Here is a 23,012-nt window from a genome sequence, read left to right as displayed (position 1 = left end):
GGCGGCTTTCTGCTTTCCTATATTCCTCACTAAGTTCTACAAGGGTCAACACGGAGGCAGAGAAGCAGGAATGCTGGATGTAAGGTGGAAGGCAGGCAGATGGGGGCTGGCTGAGCGCAGACTGCAGTTGCTGAGGGAGCGCCCCTACAGGTTAGTCTCCAAGTGGGGCTCCCCTAAGATATTGGTGAGGTGACAGCTTTTCCTGGCTCACCACTGGAGTCACCACCTGGCTCCTTGGGTAGCCGCCAGTGGCCAGAGGCCCAATGTGCCAGGGACCTTTCCATCATTTTAATTACCCACAGTGCCCCAGACATAGCGATGCTCCCAGGAACATGGTAGCAAATTCAGAAGTGCAGGGTCCCTTCATGGCCCCTCAAAGCCACGCCTCCTCACTCGCATGCTTGCTCTCTGTCACCATCTTGTCACTCCTTAGTCCTTTCCACGTGCTCCTTCCCCCACAATAGCAGGTGTCACAATCAGCAGGAAAGGGGAGCATGTGGGCTACTGAGAAGAGTCTTCTCAGTGGCTCACTCAGCCCCTTTCACTCTGATTGGCTCCAATCAGCAGGAAAGGACAAGGGAAGCATGTTAGAAGATTCTTCTCAGTGGCTAACATGCTCCACTTTAATGCTGATTGGCTCACAAGATGCTGGTGATATAGGGACCCTGCTCTCCCAAAAGTAAGGGGTCTAAGACTCCTCCGAGACCCCAGGTGGCTACACCCCTGGATGTTTCCCCAGGACATTATGAAAAATGAACATTAGAAGAGGATGGTGGGGCATTGTGGGTCATTGAAACAACAGGTGGTTTTCAGAGCCCCTGGCCACAGATCACAGCACAGCTATTGCCTGCCAGCAGTGGGAGGCGTGGGTGCATAGCAGAGGACACCCGAGGCCAACTCTGCATAAACAAAATTAAACTATTAACTCATTTGATGAGGACCCGGGAAAAACCTCAAGCCAACGCTCCAGAGTTGCCTCGCAGACACCTCCCATCGTTTATTCCAAAACTTGTTAATTTCACGGTGGATGCCTTGTTTCATATAGTTTTGCTTAGATTTCCATCTAGATGAAATGATGGAGCGCTCCCAGCCCCCCCGTCAAGAAAACATTGCCGTGACCGTTTCACTGCGAGGGGGTGGGTCGCTGAAATAGCAAACGGCCCCAGCGGGACCTAAACTAATCCTGCTCACTTTTTCCATAAGCCCCGTTGAACGCTGCAGGACTAAACTTCTGCCTGAATATTTTTAGGATCAGGCTGATTTTCAGCCCTGACTGGGTCCAAACATTTTCACACTGAGACAGGAAAAGAGCAAAGGTTTCCACTTCACACCTCAGGCTTTCCTTTCTCTTGAATGCTTAGCTGGAGAAGCTGCGCACCCTAATAGGTTACAAAAGTATAATTGCAGCGAGTTTTCCAATTAAACTGAACAAGCCCATTGACTGTGCTTCAAATGGTCCCGTGGAGAAAAGTTGCTATCAATTTTCTAAACCACATGGAACCAGCAGTCCTGCGGCACACTGAAAACTCTCCCCTCTCTTTCGGGGGTGTGTGTCTTTCTTGTGTTTTAAGCTCAAAGTTAAAATTTCCTTTCCTTCGAGCAGGTGCCTGGCAGCATAACAAGTGGGGATCTGCATAAATCCACAGTTTTTCTGCACAAAGTCACACATTTCTCTCTCTCTCTCTCTCTCTCTCTCTCTCTCTCTCACACACACACACACACACACACACACACCTCTTATCAAGATGTACTGACGGCCATCAACTTGGATGGCTTTAAAAGAGGGTGTGTCAAATTCATGCATAATAAGGGGCTACTAGATACAATGGCTACATTTTGCCTCTGCTGTCAGAAGCATGATGCTCCTGAATACCAGTTGCTGGAATTCGCAGGAGGGGAGAGGGCTTCCTATTGAGGCATCTGGTTGGCCACTGTGAGAACAGGATGCTGGACTAGACGGGCCGCTGGCCTGACCCAGCAGCCTCTTCTTTATGTTCTTATCTTACATGCTAGATCCATACCCACACGGTCAAACAGTTGACTCTCGGAGCTGGCTAATTGCTTAAGCACTTCTCTGCCTGCTAGTCTAGCCTCAGGGTTACCTAGAAGTGAACTATAACTTACTGGGCTACGTTCAAGGTGGTGGTTTTGTTTTTGACCCTTAAATATTAGGCAGGCATCATCTCTGTTGTTTTTCCGGCACCTACTGAAGACCTTCCCCAACCCTTTTAAATGATACCTTTCTCCCAGTCTGCATCTGTGTTGGACTTGCTTTTGACGATGTTTTTAAAGATGTTTTGTTTTTAGAATGTTATTACTGTTTTATTGTTTGTTGCCCTGGGCTCCCATTGGGAGGAAGCGCAGAATATAAATTAAATAATTAGAATCTGGGAAGCTGGATTTTAATTTCCTATAATGTCCTAGAGGAGTGCTACATCAGCTGTTGCAGAGCATTGTGGGAAATTCAAAATGGTGGGTGGCTCCTCAGCTGCCGCCAGGCAACTGTGCTGGCCTCCGTGTCATCCACAGTAAGCCTAAAATGTTGGCAGATGCCAGACCATAATGAGTGCTACCGCTAGCTCCGATAACACTTCACATGTGCTGCTTACTCCACTGAACCCTGAAATGATTTCCTAAGAAATAAGTTTTCTCTCAGCATTTTGCTAAATGCATTCTCAAGCAGAAGTCTGATATAACTCCTGGAAGAGGTTCAGATGTTGATTAGCCTTTAAAGGAAGAGCGCTGTAGAGCTGTGGGAGGAATGCTTTGTAATGTACCATTGCCACGGTCATTGTTACATGGATGGTGTGCTCTACAGCAGCCTTAGCCAAGCGGGTGCCGTCCTGACGTTCTGGATTAAAGGTCCCATCAGCTGCAGCATCAACAGGACAAGCTTTTTTCCCTCTTGGCATGGGGGTAAAGTGACGTAAAAAGCTTAATTGCTGTAAGCAAGGCTACTGTAATTTGCACAGGAGCTGGGCTAGCAAAAAAGTTGGCAACCCTCTGAGTAGGGGCCAGGTTACCTAGTCCAGGGTTAGCCAATGAGATGCCCTTCAGATATTGCGGACAACAACTCCCATTGGACAACACTGACTATGCTAGCTGGGGCTGACAGGAGTTGGAGTCCAAACAATCTGAAGGGCACCACGTTGACTACCCCTGATCCACACCTTGTATGACCCCTAGATGTGAGCTTTCCCCCACAGCAGCTCAAGCTTAAAAATATTTGAAACAATTAACGCAGTTACTGCCTTTGCCATCAAGCTCACCAGGAGGCATCTCAATTAGACTTAATGAGCAGTAGAATAATCATACTTAATACTGAAAGTTCAGTCTTAAAGCAAGGTGACTTCAACTATATCCACAGACATGATGTCAGGGTACATTCAGAGTACACGCAGGAGTTAGGCTGGTGTGCCCCCTAAGCTAACCTGCTGCTGTCAAGTGTGATAAAGAAATTGGGCCATTATTGTAGTGGCATCTAACCTTTGGAATTCACCCCTCTTAAATATTAGCCAGGCACCGTCTCTGTTGTTCTTTTGGTGCCTATTGCTATAGCACAGTGGGGAGGAGAGCCTGGCTGGGAGTCCAGAGTCTGTGAGTTCAAATCCCCGCTTGCGTCTCCTGGGCGTCAAGGGCCAGCTAAAGATCACCCCCACGGGGAGTGGCTCAGGGGTTACGTGCCCTGCTACCTGTGCAGCCGTGGGCAAGCAGCATAGTCCCAAGCAGCCCAGTTGCCCCCCAGCTGGCAGTTGCAGACAAGGAAGGGGCTGGCTTGTGCAGCTGTGGCAAGCTGAGCAGGCCCTAATCAGCTGGGAAGGACTAGCCTCAGAGGGAGGCAATGGTAAACCTCCTCTGAATACCGCTTACCATGAAAACCCTATGAATACAACAACAGCAAAAGGATTTATAGGGTCACCAAAAGTCAGAATCAACCTGAGAGCATGTAAAACCAACAACAACTTGAAGACCTTCCTCTTCCAACAGGCTTTCTGAGCAGAGATCTTTCCCAGACTGCACTTGTTTTTGAATTGTTTTTAAGATGCGTTCATTATGTTGTTTGCTGCCCTGGGCTCCTTTTTGGAGGAAGGTTGTAATAAATATTTAATAAGTAACATGTAATAACACAATAAGGGACACCGTGCCATCACTACTGTTGAAGCCTGGTCTGCTGGGGCACATGGAATGGGAAGGCACCATCATGTCCTTTCCCTCTAGCAGCAAACTGTCATGGGCCGGCCCTGACGTTGGGAGATGATATTTGTCCACAAAGCACGAGAAAAAATAAACACCAACAAAATAAAGACATTTTTGGAGAGTATGCACTCTAACCAAAATGAGTCTGAGGCTATGACAGTTTCCCAGAGACTCACTTGAGTGCTCTGATGCGGGGAAAGGGGAGCCTCAGGCTTGGGGTACATATGCAGTCCCCCCAGTCCTCTCTAGTTGGCCCTTGGCCCATCCACATGCCTCTCGCTTGCCTGGATGGAGATTAGAGAGAGGGGTATGTGAGAGTGTGCAGGAACTAGCCTGCTGTGCAAAGGTATTTACATTCATTGATCGGCCCACTTTTCACTCTGGCCCCGCCCACCACTGGCATGTGGCCCCTGGAAGGTTGCCCAGAAGGGAATGCGGCCCTCGGGCTGGAAAAGGTTTCTCACCTCTGTTCCTAAGCAGGAACATTACCAAAAAAAAAAAAGATTTCCAAGGAAAAAAAACAGGCACCAGCCTCATCTAACGGGAAACTAACATGAGGCTTCCTCTGTTTGGCCCAGAGGTGGTCAAAAAGCATGCATTCGTGCTGGCAGGAGGCACGGGTCTGGGCTGGCCTCGAATGCAAACAAGCCCCACCTTGAGCTGACTGAGCCTCTGGGCCCAAGCCAAGCCTGGATCTCCATGCGCAAGAGGAGGAACACCCTGAGGACTCGGCTGTGGATTTTCTCCTTCAACACTCACATAGCATCTACTAGCATTCGTTGGGAGTGCCCAGTGCCATTTGTGTGGGAGGGGGCTGTTAGATGAGAGTCCACAAGCATCCCCTTCACCTATCAGCATCCCTGCCTCCACTCCCACCTGGTTAGATGTAAATGTTGTCTTTTACAGGTTTAATCTTGCATGCCTCGGAGGACTGAGCGACTGGGTGCAGGCGCCAGCCAGGAGGGAGCCAACCCACTGAGCAGAAGAAGTACATAAGAGACACAGCCCTGTAAAATATCATTGCCGGAGGCCACCACTTTGGTAAATGTCTTCTTTTTATTATTCATGGGCTACAGCTGAAGCAACCTCTCTCTCTTTCTCTCTCTCAACCCCCACCCTTTCTTCCCCTCCCCACCCTGTGTCCAAAAATGTACGTTCTCCCTACATCAGAGAGAGTCACACTGTTAATGACGAACAGAGCTTTAAGCCGACTTTGGTCTAATGCGGCTGTAAATGAGTCATAAACGTTTCATAGCAGATTCTTGGGGCCCTAAACTGAGCAGCGAGGTGGATGGGGGAATACTTACAGCTTCCGTGGAGGGGAGGAAGCCATTGTCCTGGAGGGCGCAGCCAAGGACAGGGGTGGGGGTCAGCTCTGCGGCTCTGTGGGGCTTTTGAGCACCCTTCAACGAGTGCCGGGAGTGCTTCCATCTCCCTTTGCGGCCTTCCTCCCTTGATCTGGCTCTCAGCCTGCAAGGAGATTGATGCAATGACAAGTTAGGACCATGGGAAGCTGGTTTGTACTGAATCAAACTAATGGCCCATCTAGCTCAGTAGGAGTCAGCACTGATTGTAGGTGAGCCAGCCAGCCAGCCAGCCAGCCATGAATGACTGTTTAGTCTTGAACCCAATCAGTTCCTCTAGGGCTACTTGCATGTTTGGCCTCAGCTGTGCGAGCACTGTCTGTGGTCCTGAATCCCACCATGGGGCTGACTTGGTGCTCTCCAAGGTGCTGATTTAGCCTAGCCTAGCCAAGGGAACAAGGAATGACTGACTTACTTGGGCTATCATCTCTCCTTAGTGGGGCCATTCCTGTGAGCAGCTGTTGCAGAGCTGATGGGAGTTGTAGTCTAAAACAACTGGAGGGCACCAGAGTGGTCTGCACTGACTGGCAGCAGCTCTCCTTGGTTTCAGACAAGGGTTTTTCCAGCCCTATCTGGAGACACCAGGACCTTCTGCATGGAAAGCAGATGCTCTACCACTAAGCTATGGCATCAGGATGAAGCCAAGTGCACCAGAAAGGCTCTGCTTGTGAGCTGGCCAGAGGTATCTGTCAGGCCACTGTTGTAGACTGAAAACTGGATTAGACATACCTTTGGTTTGTTGCGGGCAGGTAAACCTTATGTTCCCATGCACACTTTATTAGGAACACAGGCACCTGCCTTACACAACCTCAGACCATTTATCTGCCACACTCTATGTTAGTAAATAGGATAGTGGACCTTGTGCACATTTTTATACAGGATCTGAGGAACAGGGATGGATGACTCAATCTACTAGCAGTCCATGCCACTTTCACGCGTCTTTATATTCTGTCACAATTTTGCATTAATCTTTTTTTTAATCCATGTGAAAATTCACATTCGAATACATATTCTAAAAGTCTCTTTTTAAAAAAAGGCATTTTAGCCCAGAACTGCTCTTTTAGTCCAGAACTGTATCACAACATGTGGGCAAGTACAAAATCTGATGGACAGCTATGTTATCATCCTCATGTCAGTCTAGGAGTCGCATCTTAGGTTAGTGTGTAATAATTCAGAAAGAGCCAATTCCCCAAGGGTTGTGCCAAGGACTTTACAGCTTCTGAAATTATCAGATTGTGGGTTTACACCACGGATAGCCAGCATGGTGCCTCCCTGATGTCACTCGACTCCAATTCCCATCAGCCCTAGCCAGCACGGCCAGTGATCAAGGATGATAGGAGCTGTAGTCCAGCAGCATCTAAAGGACACCAGCTTGGCTACTCCTGGATCACATGCCACGGAATGTGAATCAACATTCCAACTGGGAGGAGCAACAAGCTTTCACAGGGAAACACAAGTTTTTTAAAAAATGTGTGTGTTCCACTGACATAAGATGGAACCCAGCCTATGGGATTCTTACCTGTTTCCATATTTCCCCGAGTGGGAATTTGTGCTCTCTGAGCCAGAGTGGCGGCGATGGTGGCGGCGTTGAGATTTTTGTAGCTGACTGCGAGAGCTTTGGAAAAGGAAGACAGGGGGGAAAAGACCCTTGACATTAATCTGCATGATCAAGGCATCCTTGAAAGGATGTTGGGGAAGGCTGCTCCATAATAGAGGGGGGAGCAGGATTGAAGAGGGGATTTCAGCAAATACATTCCAGGAGAGGTTAGACATCCAACAATTAAAAAAAAATCCCCTCCCACCCCCATGTTTGTCAGAAAAGTCTTTTTTAGCTCTTACAGGTGCAAGGCAGGTGCTCTGCCGCTGAGCTGCAGCCCTTCTAGGTTAGCTGAGAGACAGTGACTGTGGCCCAAGGTCACCCAGGGAGCCTCATGGGTGAGTGCAACACCCTAACCGCTAGCACGTATTGTTTGCTGTCCTTTATGAATTGCTTAGAGGTCTTTTGTCAAGTATGCAGCATATACATTTTGTGAAATAAATATAATAAATGCATTCACATTTTATCGCACACTTATTGCACAGAGCAGCCATATGACACCTTAAATAAACACAACGTACAAAGAAAAGGGATTACAAAAATCCAAAACTAAAAAATCATTTATATATATATATGCAAATGTAACAATTATCACAAAACTGGTTTTATTTTCTCTGGATTTACATTTTTTAATTGTATAGTAGTAGTAATAGTAATAATAGTAGTAGTAGTAATAGTAATAGTAATAATAAATCTATTACTACTGCTATATGCTGCCTAATAACAATGTTCTCTGAGTAGTTTAAAATAACTATAAAAAGACTAGCGTAGAGGGGCAGACCCATTCAATAACTGGGGTGCATGGGCATCAAGAGTGATTCACCTCATGCCCTTACAAGAGCACAGATTATATAATTTACTTTTGTTTTTATTTTCCTATGAACTCATTATAACCCATATTTCCATCAAGGATCTCTTCTTCCCCTGGAGGAAAGCTGGGATTATCCTCACAACAACCCTGTGAAGTAGGTTTTTGGCTGAGAGCAAGGCTGACCCTGGTCTCCCAGATCCTAGTCTGTTCACTCCAACCACCACAACACACCACACTGTCTCATTAGGAGGGTGCCCTTGTTGGAGACTGTAACAGGCGACTTGGGGGAGATGATCACCAAGGAGGTATAGGGTAGGTGGGTGCCGCACTGGCAGGTCTAATTAGGTCTTTGGCCGGAGGTTCCCCACCACTGATCTAGGCTGATCAAGAGTTCTGGAGAGCTCAAAAGCTGGTGATATTTTGGTTGGCTAAGAGAAGCATTGCCCTGATATGAATTTTGGAATTTTTCTTATGGGTCAACATAGCTACCTGTAGTTTTTGTCTGTGTTAGCCAACAACACCCACCCACCCCCTATGCTCACAGATGCAGGCACGCATGAAATAGCCCTAGTGATGGCTACTTACTGTTTCTTGTGTTTTCTTTCATCCTTCCTTTTTCTTTTTGGGCTTGAGGAACTAAATATGAAAAAAAGAGGGGGGAAGAAGAATTGGTAAATTGCCATTCGGTTTAGAGAACCACCGGAAGTCTAACAGCTCATCAGGGCATGCGGACCTATAGGAACGTCCCTATGCTCATTTGCATCTTGTGATGCCAGAGCATGCACAAAATGGTCTTTCTGCAAGAGCAGCGAAGGGTGGCTGGAGAGATGAACCTCTCTGAATCTGCTTTGTCAGTAGGTTTGGATCTAAAACTCCAAACAGACTTAGAAATGCAGGCCTGCTGTTCATGCCCAGCTAGACTTAGCGCAGGCGTGGGGACCTCAGGCCCGGGGGGCAAATGTGGCCCTCTGGGTCTTTCTGTCTGGCCCTTGGAACACTCTCCCCAGACCACACTGCCTCTTCACAGGCCACATCCATCACTGGCCATGCACTGTCTGGCTGAAATAGGTTCTTGAAGTCTGTTTGCAGACAGAGAGGGGTGTCTGAGTGTGTGCAGAAACTAGGCTGTTTGTACAACGGTGAAATTTATATTTGTTGCTCCACCCACTTTTGCCTCTGAACCCACCCACCACTGGCATGTGGCCCCCAGAAGGTTCCCTTTAATCATCCCTGGTATAAGTAACTGTGGTTCAGTTGCCCCTTCAGTCATGAGGAAAGACTTATGGTAGCGACCAGTGACCAGTGGAACTGCTACATCTATATATGCATGTGTGTGTGTGTATATATATATATATATATATATATATATATATATATAGTATTTTATGTATTTTAATTGTATTTTAATGTTTTTGTGATTGTTTACAATTTTATTATGTACGTGTTTGATTTTACTTTTGTAAGCCGCCTTGAGTGCCCTATTATAGGGTTAGAAGGGCGGGATAGAAATATTTTAAATAAATAAATAAATAATACATCTGATATGTCTTGACAAAGGTGACCAGCTGCCCCACTGACCAGTGGGGAGCTGGTTCAGCCTGTGATTCTAGAGCTACAACTCCCATCACCCCTGGCCATTGGCCGTGCTTGCTGGGGCTGATGGAAATGGTAGTTCAGCAACATCCGGAGGGCTAAAGGTTCCCCATCCCTGTTCTATAATAGTTCTGGCAAGCATCCAAAGCCCTCATTATCCTTACCTATGTCTTTTCTTCTTTGAAGACAACCTGCAAAATACAATGTAAAAGATCCCAGAATGAGTAAACTAGGTGTGGGTGTCACCAGACAGAATCAGCAAACATTTTTGATTGAAAAAATGCCTTTCTGGTTGGACTCTTGCCATGCCAGGGACAACAGGAGGGTGTTGCAAGAGGCTGATGTGAAATTCTTCCCAGCAAAAAGCAGGTTTTAAAATGAACTTGGATTCCATTTATGAGGAAGTTTTTCCTTGTTCAGGCTAGGGTTGGGCGAGAAATTAGACTCAGATTGCAATTGAAGCTGAATCTATCAAATGTGCACTTTCTGAAATAATATGAGATCCGAAACACAGCCATCATTCAAAATTCGTTCTTATCCGAATTATGTAAGGGAATTCTTCAGCCAAACAATATTTTATTAAAAACACATATATTAGGGGAACGTGTGCATAAGTATGAATATATTTATTTTATTTAACAAAATTTATACACCAGTCGAATATAAAAACCTCAAAGTAGTTTACAAAAACATTAAAATTATCAATAAAACTGTTAAAAAGAAGTAATCAAAACATATTTTAAACAATTTAAACGGCTACTAACCAAAGATTTTTTTGTAAAAACATGATACAAAATTATATTAGGAGAAATTGCTTGCAAATATGTGTACGGCAGTCAAAACTGCAGACAAAAATAAGTTTATTAGAAGAAATTCACACTAAAATGCTGATGAATTTTCATGAGGACTTTTTAAAAAAACCCACAAATTGCTGCAGTAACGTCGCGAACTGAATTTAAGATTGGAAAAGTGAGAAACGGCAAGGATCAAAACAGACAGAACTTTCCATCCCTACCTAAGGAAGAGGAACGTGACAGTCAAAACCATCCCCAGCCTAGATGTATATAACAACTGGGAGCTGGCTGAAGGCAGCCTCACGCTGGTGGGGCAGTGTCCCATTTGCTCTAATGAGCCAACCCCCCCCCCACTGCCTTGCCCTCCTGGCTGAAGGGGGGATCAGGCCCAGGGGAAGAAGGGGGTTCAGCAAAGGACGGCAAGGAGTGAAAGACTGAGAGGCTCTCCCTTAAAAACTAGCACTGGGCACAAGGGGAATCTTCCTGAGCAGGAGCAAATTTTGCCGCTGTCTGGAAAACAACCGCGGGAAGGCATACCTGTTTCTTTTCCTTTTCTTTGAGCTCTTCTTTTTCTTCTTCTTCTTCAGAGGGGAGGGGCTACCAGATGGAGACCTAGGGGGGAATCAGGAGGCGGTGGGATCATTATGCAAAGAAGTCTCCTGGAAAGGCTTGCAGTTTGCAGGCAGATGAAAGGGCCTCAACTAGGGCTGCACATGAGGCTCCAGCAATCCGATTGGGGGGGGGGCTGAATCCGACCTGGGGCCGACCTGACTTTGATCCAGGCCTTGGAGTGGGCTCTCCTCAGTCGTGCAGCCAGGAGAAGTACCACCTTATTAAATGTGCAGTTTGAAAGGGAGGGGTGAGGTGTGGATCTGATCCAATGCGGGGCAATCCAGGGCTGCTTCGACCCAAACTGGCTGAATCCTGGGTCTAGCCGAATTGGCTTGATTCAGTTTGGGATCTGGGATTCAGCCAGATCCGCGGCTCAGCCCTTGCCTCAATGTGTTTCACTTCTTTCAGGGCCAGACTAGATGTTTGCATGCAGCTAAGAGCCTTGTTCTAAGAGCCTTGTTCTTTATTCCTAAATTGTAGGGGTGTGTGTGTGATCCTGACAAGGAACACAGCCTGCAAGAGGAGAGGCTTATCTCTTCCCTACCAACTCCCTCCTTCTCCATGCACATGCCTGGTAGCATCCTTGGGGCAACAGAGTCTCTATTGGCACTAATAGCTACATCCAGATGGGAGTTTCCCTGACGCAAACACTGGGCCCTTTAACACCTGAGATAGGGGTTTTCAGGACTCAGCCTCTTCCTGTGACTGTAATTTGCTTTAACTGTTTTTAATATTGACTGTTAAATGGTTGAAACCTGCCCTGAGACCTGCCAGTGAAGGTGAGGCAATCAATAAATGTAAACCATAACAATGAAAGTAAAATGATAGTCAGACTTTAGCTCACCTCCTTCTCTTTTTCCGAGTAGATTTCTTTTTCTTTTTCTTTCCTCTAGTCGGAGGTGGTGCAAATTCCTCATGACAGGTTGGGCTTTGGGTGCAGGGTGAAAGAAGAAGAACACAGCAAGTTTGAATGTGTCAATCACAGCCGTTTGTCAATGTCTTGACAGTTCTGATCCCCAAAGCATGGCTGTCTGTGAAGGATGGTGTTTTGTGGCAGATTCGTAACGTAGGGTGAATATTTAATTGCCATGTTCCGGGTAATTTAGTCATGCTTGAAATTAACTGTCTCCTCTAAGGATTTATTGCACATATAATGAGAGAGTTACTGTATGTTAACTCGCTTGGCACCAAGTTATTTAAGACATATTTATTGAGGTTAACCACTCTATAATAGATTTATACATTTGGCTTCCCTCAGTAAATATGTTTTAAAATAAATTAATCAGAGTTTAATTTGCAAAGGATAATGGTTGCAAGCACGGGCATCCACCTAATTTATTTTTAAAAGAGAGTTCTAATGTATATTAAATAGCAATTGATTATATAAGTAGCAGATTTAGGCTGCAGTCCTAAGGCCTGGGCATAGTAGTGTAGAACTCATGGAGGTTCATCCACCTTATCCAATGGCCTGCCGGGCTCTTGCTGGAAGGGTCGAAGTGAGGGCAGAGAAGCATTTGGGGCTCTTTAGTTTAGACAAAAGGCGAGTAAGAGGTGACATATAGAAGGGTATAAAATGATGTATGCGTCTTGAATTTCAGCCTTCGTAGAATCAGCTTCTTGTAATCTTCCAAGTAATTAGATTGCTTAAATTCTTCTTGAGGCTGTTAGGATTATAACAACTTGTGTACAGGATTGTAGCCTTGACTCTTGGTGGTACTATTATTGAGTTCAGTGGCTCTTTGGGATAAACACACATGGGATCATGCCTCAGTACAACCACTAAAAGGACCTAACACATGTGGGAGCAAAAGTGGGCAACCAAGATGATCAAGGGGATGAAGCGACTCCACTAAGAGGAAAGGTTGCAGCATTTGAGGCTTTTTATTTTAGAGAAAAGGCAGGTAAGAGGTGACATGATAGAAGCATGTAATATGATGTGTGGTGTAGAGACCATGGATAGAGAAAAGTTTTCCTTCCTCTCATAACACTAGAACTGGTGGACATCCAACGAAGCAGAGTGTTGGAAGATTCCGGACAGACCAGAAGAAAGGTCTTCTTCACCCAGCGCATCGTGAAACTATGGGATTTGATCTCACAGGAGACAGAGATGGCCACCAGCTGGGATGGCTTTAAAAGAGGATTAGTCAAGTAAGAAGACAAGGCTGTCCATGACTACTAGCCACGATGGCTATGCTCTGCCTCTTTGATTGGAGGCAGCATGCTTCTGAAAACCAGCTGCTGGAAACTGCCAGAGGGGAGAGTGCTCTTTGCACTCAGGTCCTGCTTGCGGGCTTCCCACAGGCATCTGGTTGATGGCTGTGAGAACAGGATGCTGGACTAGGTGGGCCACTGGCCTGATCCAATAGCTGGGCTCCTCTCATGTTCTTAAGTATTCTTGACTCCTCCCTCCTTTTCAAAAATACTCTCCTTCCTATTCAGGGGTATAGTTGTCCATGGTCTCAGGGGGTCTTAGACCCTTTACTTTTCTGGGACCAGGGTCCCAGCAGGGTCCCTGTGTCTCCAGCATCATATAAGCTAATCAGCATGAAAGGGGAGTGTGTTAGCCACTGACAAGAGTCTTCTAACATGCTTGCTTGACCTTTCCTGCTGACTGGAGCCAGAGTGAACAGAGGTGAGTCAGCCACTGGGAAGACTAGGTAGCTAACACTCTCCCTTTTCATGCTTCTTGGCTCCTAGGAATGTCTGTTGCTGAGGGGGAAGGCATTAACAAGGATCTCATTCTCAACTCAACAGCAAGGAAGGGGCATGGCTGTGACTAACAAGAAGGGACCCTGCACTTCTGAATTTGCCACTACACAACTGTTCCTATTAAAACCATCCAGAGAGGGTTTACCATTGCCTCCCTCTGAGGCTAGTCCTCCCCAGCTGGCTAGGGCCTGCTCGGCTTGCCACAGCTGCACAAGCCAGCCCCTTCCTTGTCTGCAACTGCCAGTTGGGGGGCAACTGGGCTCCTTGGGACTATGCAGCTTGCCCATGGCTGCACAGGGCACATAACCCCTGAGCCACTCCCTGTGGGGGTGATCTTTAGCTGGCCCTTGACACCCAGGAGACATGAGCGGGGATTTGAACTCATAGACTCTGGACTCTGGATACCGCTTAGCATGAAATCCCTATTCATAGGGTCGCCATAAGTTGGGATCAGCTTGAAGGCAGCCCATTTCCATTAAAACCATGGAAAGAAAGCAAAAGGGACAAAACTATGCTAGTTTTAGGCATGGCATAGTTCATTCTCTGCTTTTTCAACTTCTTAGAAAACTGGAACCAGTGCCTTCCCTGGGTCTGCCTAGAGCGTGCCCCCTCCCGAGCCCTACTGATGTTAGAGCCCTAAACTAGGGGTTCCCAAACTGCATCCACATTAAATGCTCACAGTGTATTTTACGGTATTATCATTTGGATTATGATGGAAGTCAAACTGTAATACAAATAAAATACAGTAGGAGAAATTAATGAAGCAATAGAAATGCAATTAAAAATCATGCAACATCTAGCACAGTGCATTACAGTTGCTACAACAGGCAGGAAAATGATTAAGTAAATGATTGATTGAGAAACTCTGCTCTAGACGGAAGTTCTGGTGGAAGCTGCGGTGGGGAGGGGGCCATCCAGCATCAGATCTCCCTCTGAGGTTGATGTCGATCTTGGAGAGAGAGAGAACCAATGCACCCTATTGTATTTATTTATCAAAGTATTTCTGTGCCACAATATCCTAAAACATAAAGGCAGTGTACAATGTTAGAACATAAAAATGCCATTTAAAAATAAAAAGACAGACTATCGTTAAGGTGACCGGCTCATCAATTATAAAAACGAAACAGCTGCAAAGGTCTCTTGGCATAAAAAGAAAAAGTCTTCAAGAGACTTGAAGGAAAACGACCCTGGGCATGGGCCTCAAGGCAGGGGAGGAAACAGCTGTTCATGACAGATGCTATTGGAGGTCGCTGATTCATAGGGCCGCCATAAGTCGTAATCGACTTGAAGGCACATAACAACAACAAGTTCAGTGGTGGCTGGTCCATTAGGGTGCATGGGGCAATGCCCCACCAATCTCAGTCTTCCTCAGCCAGCCCACACACACCTCCTTTCTTACTTACAACCAGTGCAGGGGTTGTCCCTGCCTGCCAGCTTCCTTACCTTAAGTCTTATTGGTGCCCTAGCAAGGCGAAGGATGGGGACGGAGCGATAAGGTGCTGAAACCTATTAGGTTTCAGCACCTTGGGCAGCTCCTGGAAAAAACCTGGATTCCACTTCCCATCAGGGCTCAGGGGTGCAGAGCCAGGGAAGACTGTTGCTCCAGTCTTTAAACATGTCAAAACAAACAGAGAATAAACTCTGCTGTCCCTAAAAGTAACATAGTTTTATCCCTTTTATTTTCTTCCCATAGTTTGCAATAGGAAGGAGAGTGTTTTTTAAAAGGAGGGAGGGAGTCAAGAATGCTCAAGAACCAGTAGCATAGTGGCAAATTCAGAAGTGCAGGGTCCCTTCATGACAGTTGCAGCCACGCTCCCCTTTCATGCTGATTGGCTCAAGCATAGGGACCTGCTGGGACACTGCTCCCAAAAAAGTATGGGGTCTATGACCCGCTGCAACCCTGGAAGACTACACCTTGGTCCTTGAATTCTGATCATGCCTCTTGCTTGCCTGGATCATAGAATCATAGAATAGTAGAGTTGGAAGGGGCCTATAAGGCCATCAAGTCCAACCCCCTGTTCAATGCAGGCATCTGGTTGTTTGGATGGAGGATAGAGAGGTGTGTGTGAAAGAGTATAGAAATTAGCCTACTGTACAGAGGTAAAAGCTATTGCTTTGCCCACATTTGCCTCTGGCCACCCACCAACCCTGGGATGTGGCCCCTGGAAGATTGCCCAGAAGGAAATGTGGCCCTTGGCCTGAAACAAATTCCCCCAGCCTTGGTCTACGGGAAATCACCCAGGGCTTGTGCCAGCAGATCCTGATCTACCTTGTGTCCACCTCTGGCATAGTGAACAGGCAGGACCTGGCAGTGCACACTCAGAGCTTGCACTAAAGACTCTTGGAATAGTATTTTATTTTTATTTGAGCCTTGCTTGGCAATTACGTCCGCGGCTAGCGGGGAAGAAATACACCTGCTCAAGCAATTCTTTGTTTTCCCATCGATGTTTTCTGCTTCTTCTTCAAGAAACGCCGTTAACAGAATGAGAGCTCTGCCTGAAGGGTATCCATTTGCACCCAGGGCATTACGCAAGAGGCCGCTGAGATTGCTGAGCTGCAGCTTGCCATGGAAAGGGCCTTTATTTCCAAGGCAAGAAAGCAGAATGTATTCGCCTCCCCGTAGTGCAGGTTTGCCGCAGTCTTTCAGAGCGAGCCTGGGTTTTTTTTTTTGTTAAGAGTCTGTATCCAAACATTGCCTGTCTCCCTTTCTGATATAATAGGCTGGGGTTGCAATTAAGAAACAGTCCTCACCATCAAAGCTAAGGCACTGCACAGGCTTGGACCGAGTGATTACATACCTGCGTGCAAACTCAACGGGGAGTTTGAAAGCAGTAAAAACAGGCCAGACATCTTCACGCCACTGCAAGACAAGCCACCCTAACGAGAGGTCCGTGAAGTGTGCAGAGAGGCCGATCCTGTACATCGGGCGCAGGAAACCTTTACCAGACTGAGGACCGCATTCCCGTCTGCGCAACCTTCTTGGGGGCCACGAGCCGGTAGTGGGCGGAGCCAGAAGCAAAAGTGGGTGCAGCAGCAAATGCAAATTCTACATTCGGACAGTAGGCTAGTTTCTATACAAGCTCACACCCTCCTCTCTCTCCTCCATGCAAGCAAACAAGAGGTATTCAGAGTTATTGCTGTTGCCTCTCCCTGTTGCCCTGGGAGACAAATTCAAGGACACATTTCAGCCAGGAGCGTGCAAACCAGCGCCAATGAGGGTGTGGCTCATGGAGAAGGGGTGTGGCTGGGAAGGAGGTGTGGTCTGGAGAGAGTCCCAAGGGTCAGATAGACACCACTGGAGGGCCGCACTTGGCCCTAGGCCCGAGGTTCCTCCACTGTCTTGACCTAGTGCTTTGACTTCAACACTGACCCCGAGCCTTACCTGCGTGTTTTCTGCCTGGCATACTCCTGGCTGTCCTTCAGCCGCACACAGCCATTGAGGCTAGAGGTCTCTTGAGCTGGGCGTGGCTCCTCTGGGCGCTTGTTGTCTGTTGGAAGCGACAGGCAGCCCAGTGCCTCGGTGCTGGAACAGAAGGGGAGAGAGAAACCTTGTCAGAGAAACCTTCCCAGGGTGAGTGGGAGCCTGCTGAGGCAGTTTAGGAAACTGCACGCTCCGCAGGGCAGAGGACTCGCAGGACAAAGAGAGACATCTGTCACCAATTCCCTTTGGATCTGCATATCCTGATTTGCTGGAGCTTGGGGCCCGCAGGGGACATTGTTTTGGGGGCTGCTGATGACCGAGGCAAGAAGAGCTTTAGAGCTCCAGTGAAGGGCTTTGGGGACCAAAACTTCTCCCATTTCAAAATTCAGTACAGCACCTAGCTTATAAAACCTTGGCATACATATCAATAGTGTACACATTCCCCAATTTTCCCTCAAAGAGCTTTGGCCTCCCATGGTACCTGGGACGGATAGTCTTTGGGAAATTCTCCTTGATTAAGTCTCCTGCAGGGAGCCTTGCGATAATCCTTTCCTTCGAGATTAGAATAATTGTCCATATTAAATTGCAAACGCTTTCCCATCACAAACGTGAAAGCCTGGCAGAAACATGCAGACACTTGCATGCACACAGCTATCCATCTGACATCCCAAGAGTCCAGTCCAAAGAGATTACCAGTAATTTCAGGGCTCTGGGGAGCTTTGGAAATCAATGGGAAAGAATATTGGGATGAGGTAAAAGCAGCCTTTGATGGGATTGCAGAACAATTATTTCCATCAATAATTGCTCGCCATCCAGGGGGAATAGTTCAGAGCTTGCTCCACAATTGTAGCACTTTATTAACCGGAAGGCAAGTATGAATTAACCCTGGGAACAAAAATACTATTACCCAGCGTAAAAGCTGTATAGTTCAAAGTGTGTTTGCGCTGTCTCTGTCTCTGGGTGGAGCACATGCACTGCCTGTTGAATTCAAAGGTACCACCACACACACACACACACACACACACACACACACACACACACACACCTGTGTAGGTCCATTAGGGGGGAAAAATCCAGAAAGAAATAAGAAGCACTAGTCAAAATTCACCAACTAGTGAGCAAGCTTCCAAGCTGCACATAGCTCTTCTTCAGACTGCAAGTTGAACATATAAAGGGAAGAAAATCTATTCAATTGTTGTTATATGCCTTCAAGTCGATTACGACTTATGGCAACCCTAGTGAATCAGCGACCTCCAAGAGCATCTGTTATAAACCACCCTGTTCAGATCTTGCAAGTTCAGGCCTGTGGCTTCCTTTATGGAATCAACCCATCTCTGGTTTTGCCTTCCTCTTTTTCTACTCCCTTCTGTTTGTCCCAGCATTGTTGTCTTTTCTAGTGAATCTGGTCTTCTCATGATGTGTCCAAAGTATGATAACCTCAGTTTTATCGTTTTAGCTTCTAGTGATAGTTCTGCTTTAATTTGTTCTAACATCCAATTATTTGTCTTTTTGTGGTCCATGGTATGCACTAGACTTCAATATTCAATAGACTCAATTTTTTTCAGACCTGGGGCACACCTCTAAACCTGACTTGGCAAAAGGGGACCTACTTTTTATTTTTTTAAAAACCCTATCTATCTATCTATCTATCTATCTATCTATCTATCTATCTATCTATCTATCTATCTATCTATCTATCTATCTATCTATCTATCTATCTAGCTATCTAGCTAGCTATCTAGCTAGCTTGCTTGCTTGCTTGCTTGCTTGCTTGCTTGCATTTATATACCGCCCCATAGCCGAAGCTCTCTGGGCAGTTTACAACAATTAAAACTATATCTCTTGTCTCCTTTCTTTCTCTATATTTCTTCTTCTCTCTCTCTCTTACCCCCCAATCTGTCATGATCCTGGGGTCAGATTCCTCTACTTCAGAGGATGAGGGTGGGGATTCAGAGTGGCAGAGGAAACTGCCTCTGAGCCACGGAACATAGGGATGGTGCCAAGGGACTACACCATTACTCTTGGCGGGTTTGCCTGAACAGTGGAGGCTGGCGGCTCCTATGTTAGTGGGGCAGTGAATCCTCTCTGGGTTTTAGTCTGAACTTTCAAGGAGCTATCCCAGGTGCTGAACCTATTTCTGGAATAAGCTCCAGAACCTTGGACAGCTCCTTGAAAATTTGGACTAAAATCCAGAGCGAATTCACTGCCCTGCTGACATCAGACCCGCCAGTCTCTATTGCATTTTCTCACCATATGGCTTAGAAAGCTGTATATGTATTGCACCTGCTTAAACCCCAGTCACAGTGAAAGCATCGACAAAGAGCCCCCAGCCTCCCGGTTGATCTCACCCTGCTTTGCTTTTAGAACAATCTCCTTGTACAACCCACATTTATTTCATGGCTCACACAGTTTAACTAATGCACCCTAATTGGCCATTAACCCAGGTCACCGGTTCTGGAAAGCATTTAAAAATTGATCCTCAATTATTTAGCTTCAAAAGGGCTTCTGGTTTTTAATGGGGCTATCGGAAAAGGTCGCACCCCACTTGGCTCAAAGGAAGAACCTGCAAGCTCCACTGATTGCTAAAACGTCTATTTGCTTAGCTTAGACTCGTAAACCAACCTCGACTCGAAGGTCTCAGAGTGGGGAACCTTATTAAACGTGCTTAACAATCTTTCTGCTAAAACCACCATGGCGTAATCACACTATAACCTCAATAAAAATTAGATGGCAGCAGGATGAAATTGGATAAAATGACATTCACCGTCGTCCTGATATGCTGCTCCCAAGCAAAAGGCCTGGGCAAACAGGTGCATCATTACCTGTCACCGGGAAGGCAATAGTGACAAGGCATAACGCACTTCAGAGAGGAGGTCATTGCAAAAAATGCAGAGCCACCCACAGAGTAAGCCCTGCCATGTCCCCCCTGCCCCACTAATCTCACTTGGTGGCTCAACCACAAGTACGGCCACCTTTACGGATCTTAGGAAGGTGCCTTGTCCACCTAGCTCAGTTATGGTTTACCCTGCAAAGCCAGTGCCGGTCAAACAATAGGTCTCTCCCCCCCTACTTGGAGATGCCAGGAATAGAACCTGGAGCTTCTGGCGTGCTACACAGATGCTCTAGCCACGGAGCCACACCCCTTCCCTAAAGCAAAATCTTAATGCAGAATGTTTGGGGGCCTGGGAGGTGGGCACTCTCATGGCTGTAAAACTGTAGACCCTCCAATGGCGCTCATTTAATAGGTGTTTTGCAAGGTGAGAGACTGTAGCTCAGTGGCAGAGCGTCTGCTTTGTGCGAGGTCCCAGGCCTGATCCCCAATGGCATCTCCACGGAGGGCTGGGAATATTCTCTGCCTGAAACCCTGCAGAGCTGCTGCCAGTCAGTGTAGACAATACTGAGCAAGATGGACCAACTGTCTGACTCAGCATAAGGCAACTCCCTGAGCTCCTGTGTTCTTTACTAATTGTGAACACTAACTGTGTTCTTGTCTAATACAGACAAGCTGCCTGTTTGTATTAATACTAGCACTGTGCCGAACCTTTCTCACACTTCTTTTTCAGCAATTTGGGGATGGAATGACCGTGACCCAAGGAGTTCTGGGAAGTGCTTGGTCCCGAGTTTCCTTATTTCCTCCTCCCTCTCAATCCTTTGTTCCTTTTGTGTTTCGGCTTTTGAGATTGTAAGCCTATGGCCAGGGCCTGTCTTTTATTCTTTTCTCTTTTTTAAAGTGATTTGTGGGCTGCTCTGGTGGCTTTTTTTTTTTTTTGGCTGAAGAGTGGGATCAAAGACAACACAGAAGTTGCAAATGCTGATTTAGGCATGCAGAGATGCAGAATGTAGAAATAATTGCTGTCACTTAAACAGAAACACAACACACCGCACAACTGTAGGGGAGATTGTCACCAGGCAACCCGGGTGCCTGCTCAGTCAACTCTCCCGGTGCTCACTATGGGTAGGTCACTTCAAGATCCTCTCCTGCTCTCCCTTCATAGAATCAGAGACTTGGAAGAGACCTATAAGGCTATTTAGTCCAGATGTGTTTTTAAATTTGTATATTTGTTTTTAATGTTTTAAATTGTTGAAAACCACCCAGAGAGCTTCACCTATGGGGCGGTATATAAATGCAATAATAATAATAACAACAACAACAACAACAACAATAATAATAATAATAAAACCCTCTGCTCAATACAGGAATCCAACTTAAAGCATCCCTGACAGATGGCTGTCCAGCTGCCTCTTGAAGGCCTCCAGTGCTGAAAAGCCCACCACCTCTCTAGGTCATGGGTTCCATTGTCGTATGGCTCTAACTGTTAGGAAGTTTTTTCCTGATGTTCAATCAAAATCTGGCTTCCTGTCACTTGAGTCCATTATTCCGTGTCCTGCACTCTGGGACAATCGAGAAGAGATCCCGGCTCTCCTCTGTGTGACAACCTTTCATGTACTTGAAGAGTGCTATCATGTCTCCCCTCAGTCTTCTCTTCTCAAGGCTAAACATGCCCAGTTCTTTCAGTCTGTCCTCATATGGCTTTGTTTCCAGTTCCCTGATCATTCTTGTTGCCCTTCTCTGAACCCGTTCCAGTTTGTCTGCATCCTTCTTAAAGTGTGGTGTCCAGAATTGGACGCAGTACTCAAGATGAGGCCTAACTAGTGCTGAATAGAGGGGAACCAATACTTCACGCAATTTGGAAACTATACTTCTGTAAATGCAGCCTAAAATAACATTTGCCTTTTTTGTAGCCACATTGGACTGTTGGCTCATGTTCAGCTTGTGATCAACAACAATCCCAAAATCCTTCTCACATGCAGTGTTGATAAGTCAGGTATCCCCGATCTTATAACTGTGCATTTGGGGGTTTTCCCCCCTAGGTGTAGAACTTTGCACTTATCCCTGTTAAATTTCATTCTGTTTTTTTCAGCCCAATTCTCCAGCCTACCAAGATCCCTTTGCATTTTGTTTCTGTCTACCTTGAAAGGTACTAGCTACTACTCCCAATTTTGTATCATCTGCAAATTTGATACGCATTGCTTGCACTTCCTAATCCAATGCATTAATAAAAATGTTGAAGAGCACTGGGCCCAGGACCGAGCCCTGTGGTACTCCACTCATTACCTCCACCCAGTTTGAGAAGGAACCATTGATAAGCACTCTTTGAGTAAAATTCTGGAGCCAACTGTGGATCCACCTGATAGTTGTTCCATCCAGACCACATTCAGCCAGCTTCGTGGGCTTCTCAGTCTTCTCAGTCTTGAAACTGGGCTTTGACCAGGCCACCCTTCAGACAAAGGACTCCTTTAAATAGAAGGCTGTCCTCAGTAAAGTAGCACATGGGGGCTACCATAAGGCTCACATTCTGTGGGTTTTTTTTGTACCTTGTGGCCACATTTACATTGTGGCACTATACATTTAAAGCACTATGACGCCACTTCAAACAGTCATGGCTTCCCCCAAAGAATCCTGGGAACTGTAGTTTGTGAAGGGTGCTGAGAGTTGTTAAGAGACCCCCCTATTCCCCTCACAGAGCTCCAATCCCCAGAGTGGTTTAACCATCAATCCCACTTCCCAGGGAACTCTGAGGATTGTAGCTCTGTGAGGCCTACGTACCAGAAGGGAACAGCATTAATACATGAGATTCTCTGGCAGCTTCGTACTGGGTTTGATTCTACATTACTCTGCCCTCTGATGCATCCTGTCCCTTAACTAGTGCTCTCTAGAGGCTGCAGTTCAAAATCTATCATTTAGTCTGCAGAGCAATACTCTCCCCTTGATTAACTGCAAGTCACTCAAGCCGGGGAGATAATCTCAGAGGTCCCCCATGCTGGCATTTCCAATCGAGGCATCTTTGTGAGGCGAAGGTGTGCCAAAGGGCAATCATATCCCCCCCACACCTCCAACGAGGATGGGGACTTT

The 23,012-nt window shown here is 46.5% G+C and overlaps 1 protein-coding gene across 1 annotated transcript in view; it reads right to left on the bottom strand.

Moving 5' to 3' along the window:
• Window positions 1-23,012, bottom strand: part of SRRM4 (serine/arginine repetitive matrix 4) — an 86,240-nt gene that overhangs the window by 12,050 nt on the left and 51,178 nt on the right. The window contains exons 2-4 of the mRNA XM_061603256.1: window positions 17,060-17,200; window positions 7,081-7,176; window positions 5,505-5,667 (exon numbers count right to left, since the gene is read on the bottom strand). Of these exons, the coding sequence (XP_061459240.1) occupies window positions 5,505-5,667; window positions 7,081-7,176; window positions 17,060-17,200 (400 nt within the window). The remainder of the gene's footprint in view (window positions 1-5,504; window positions 5,668-7,080; window positions 7,177-17,059; window positions 17,201-23,012) is intronic.

The sequence above is a fragment of the Rhineura floridana genome, chromosome 19 (genome assembly GCF_030035675.1).
Source record: "Rhineura floridana isolate rRhiFlo1 chromosome 19, rRhiFlo1.hap2, whole genome shotgun sequence".
Lineage (NCBI taxonomy): Eukaryota > Metazoa > Chordata > Lepidosauria > Squamata > Rhineuridae > Rhineura > Rhineura floridana.
The sequence above is the reverse complement of the archived record's forward strand: the minus strand, read 5'-3'. Positions and strand labels throughout refer to the sequence as shown.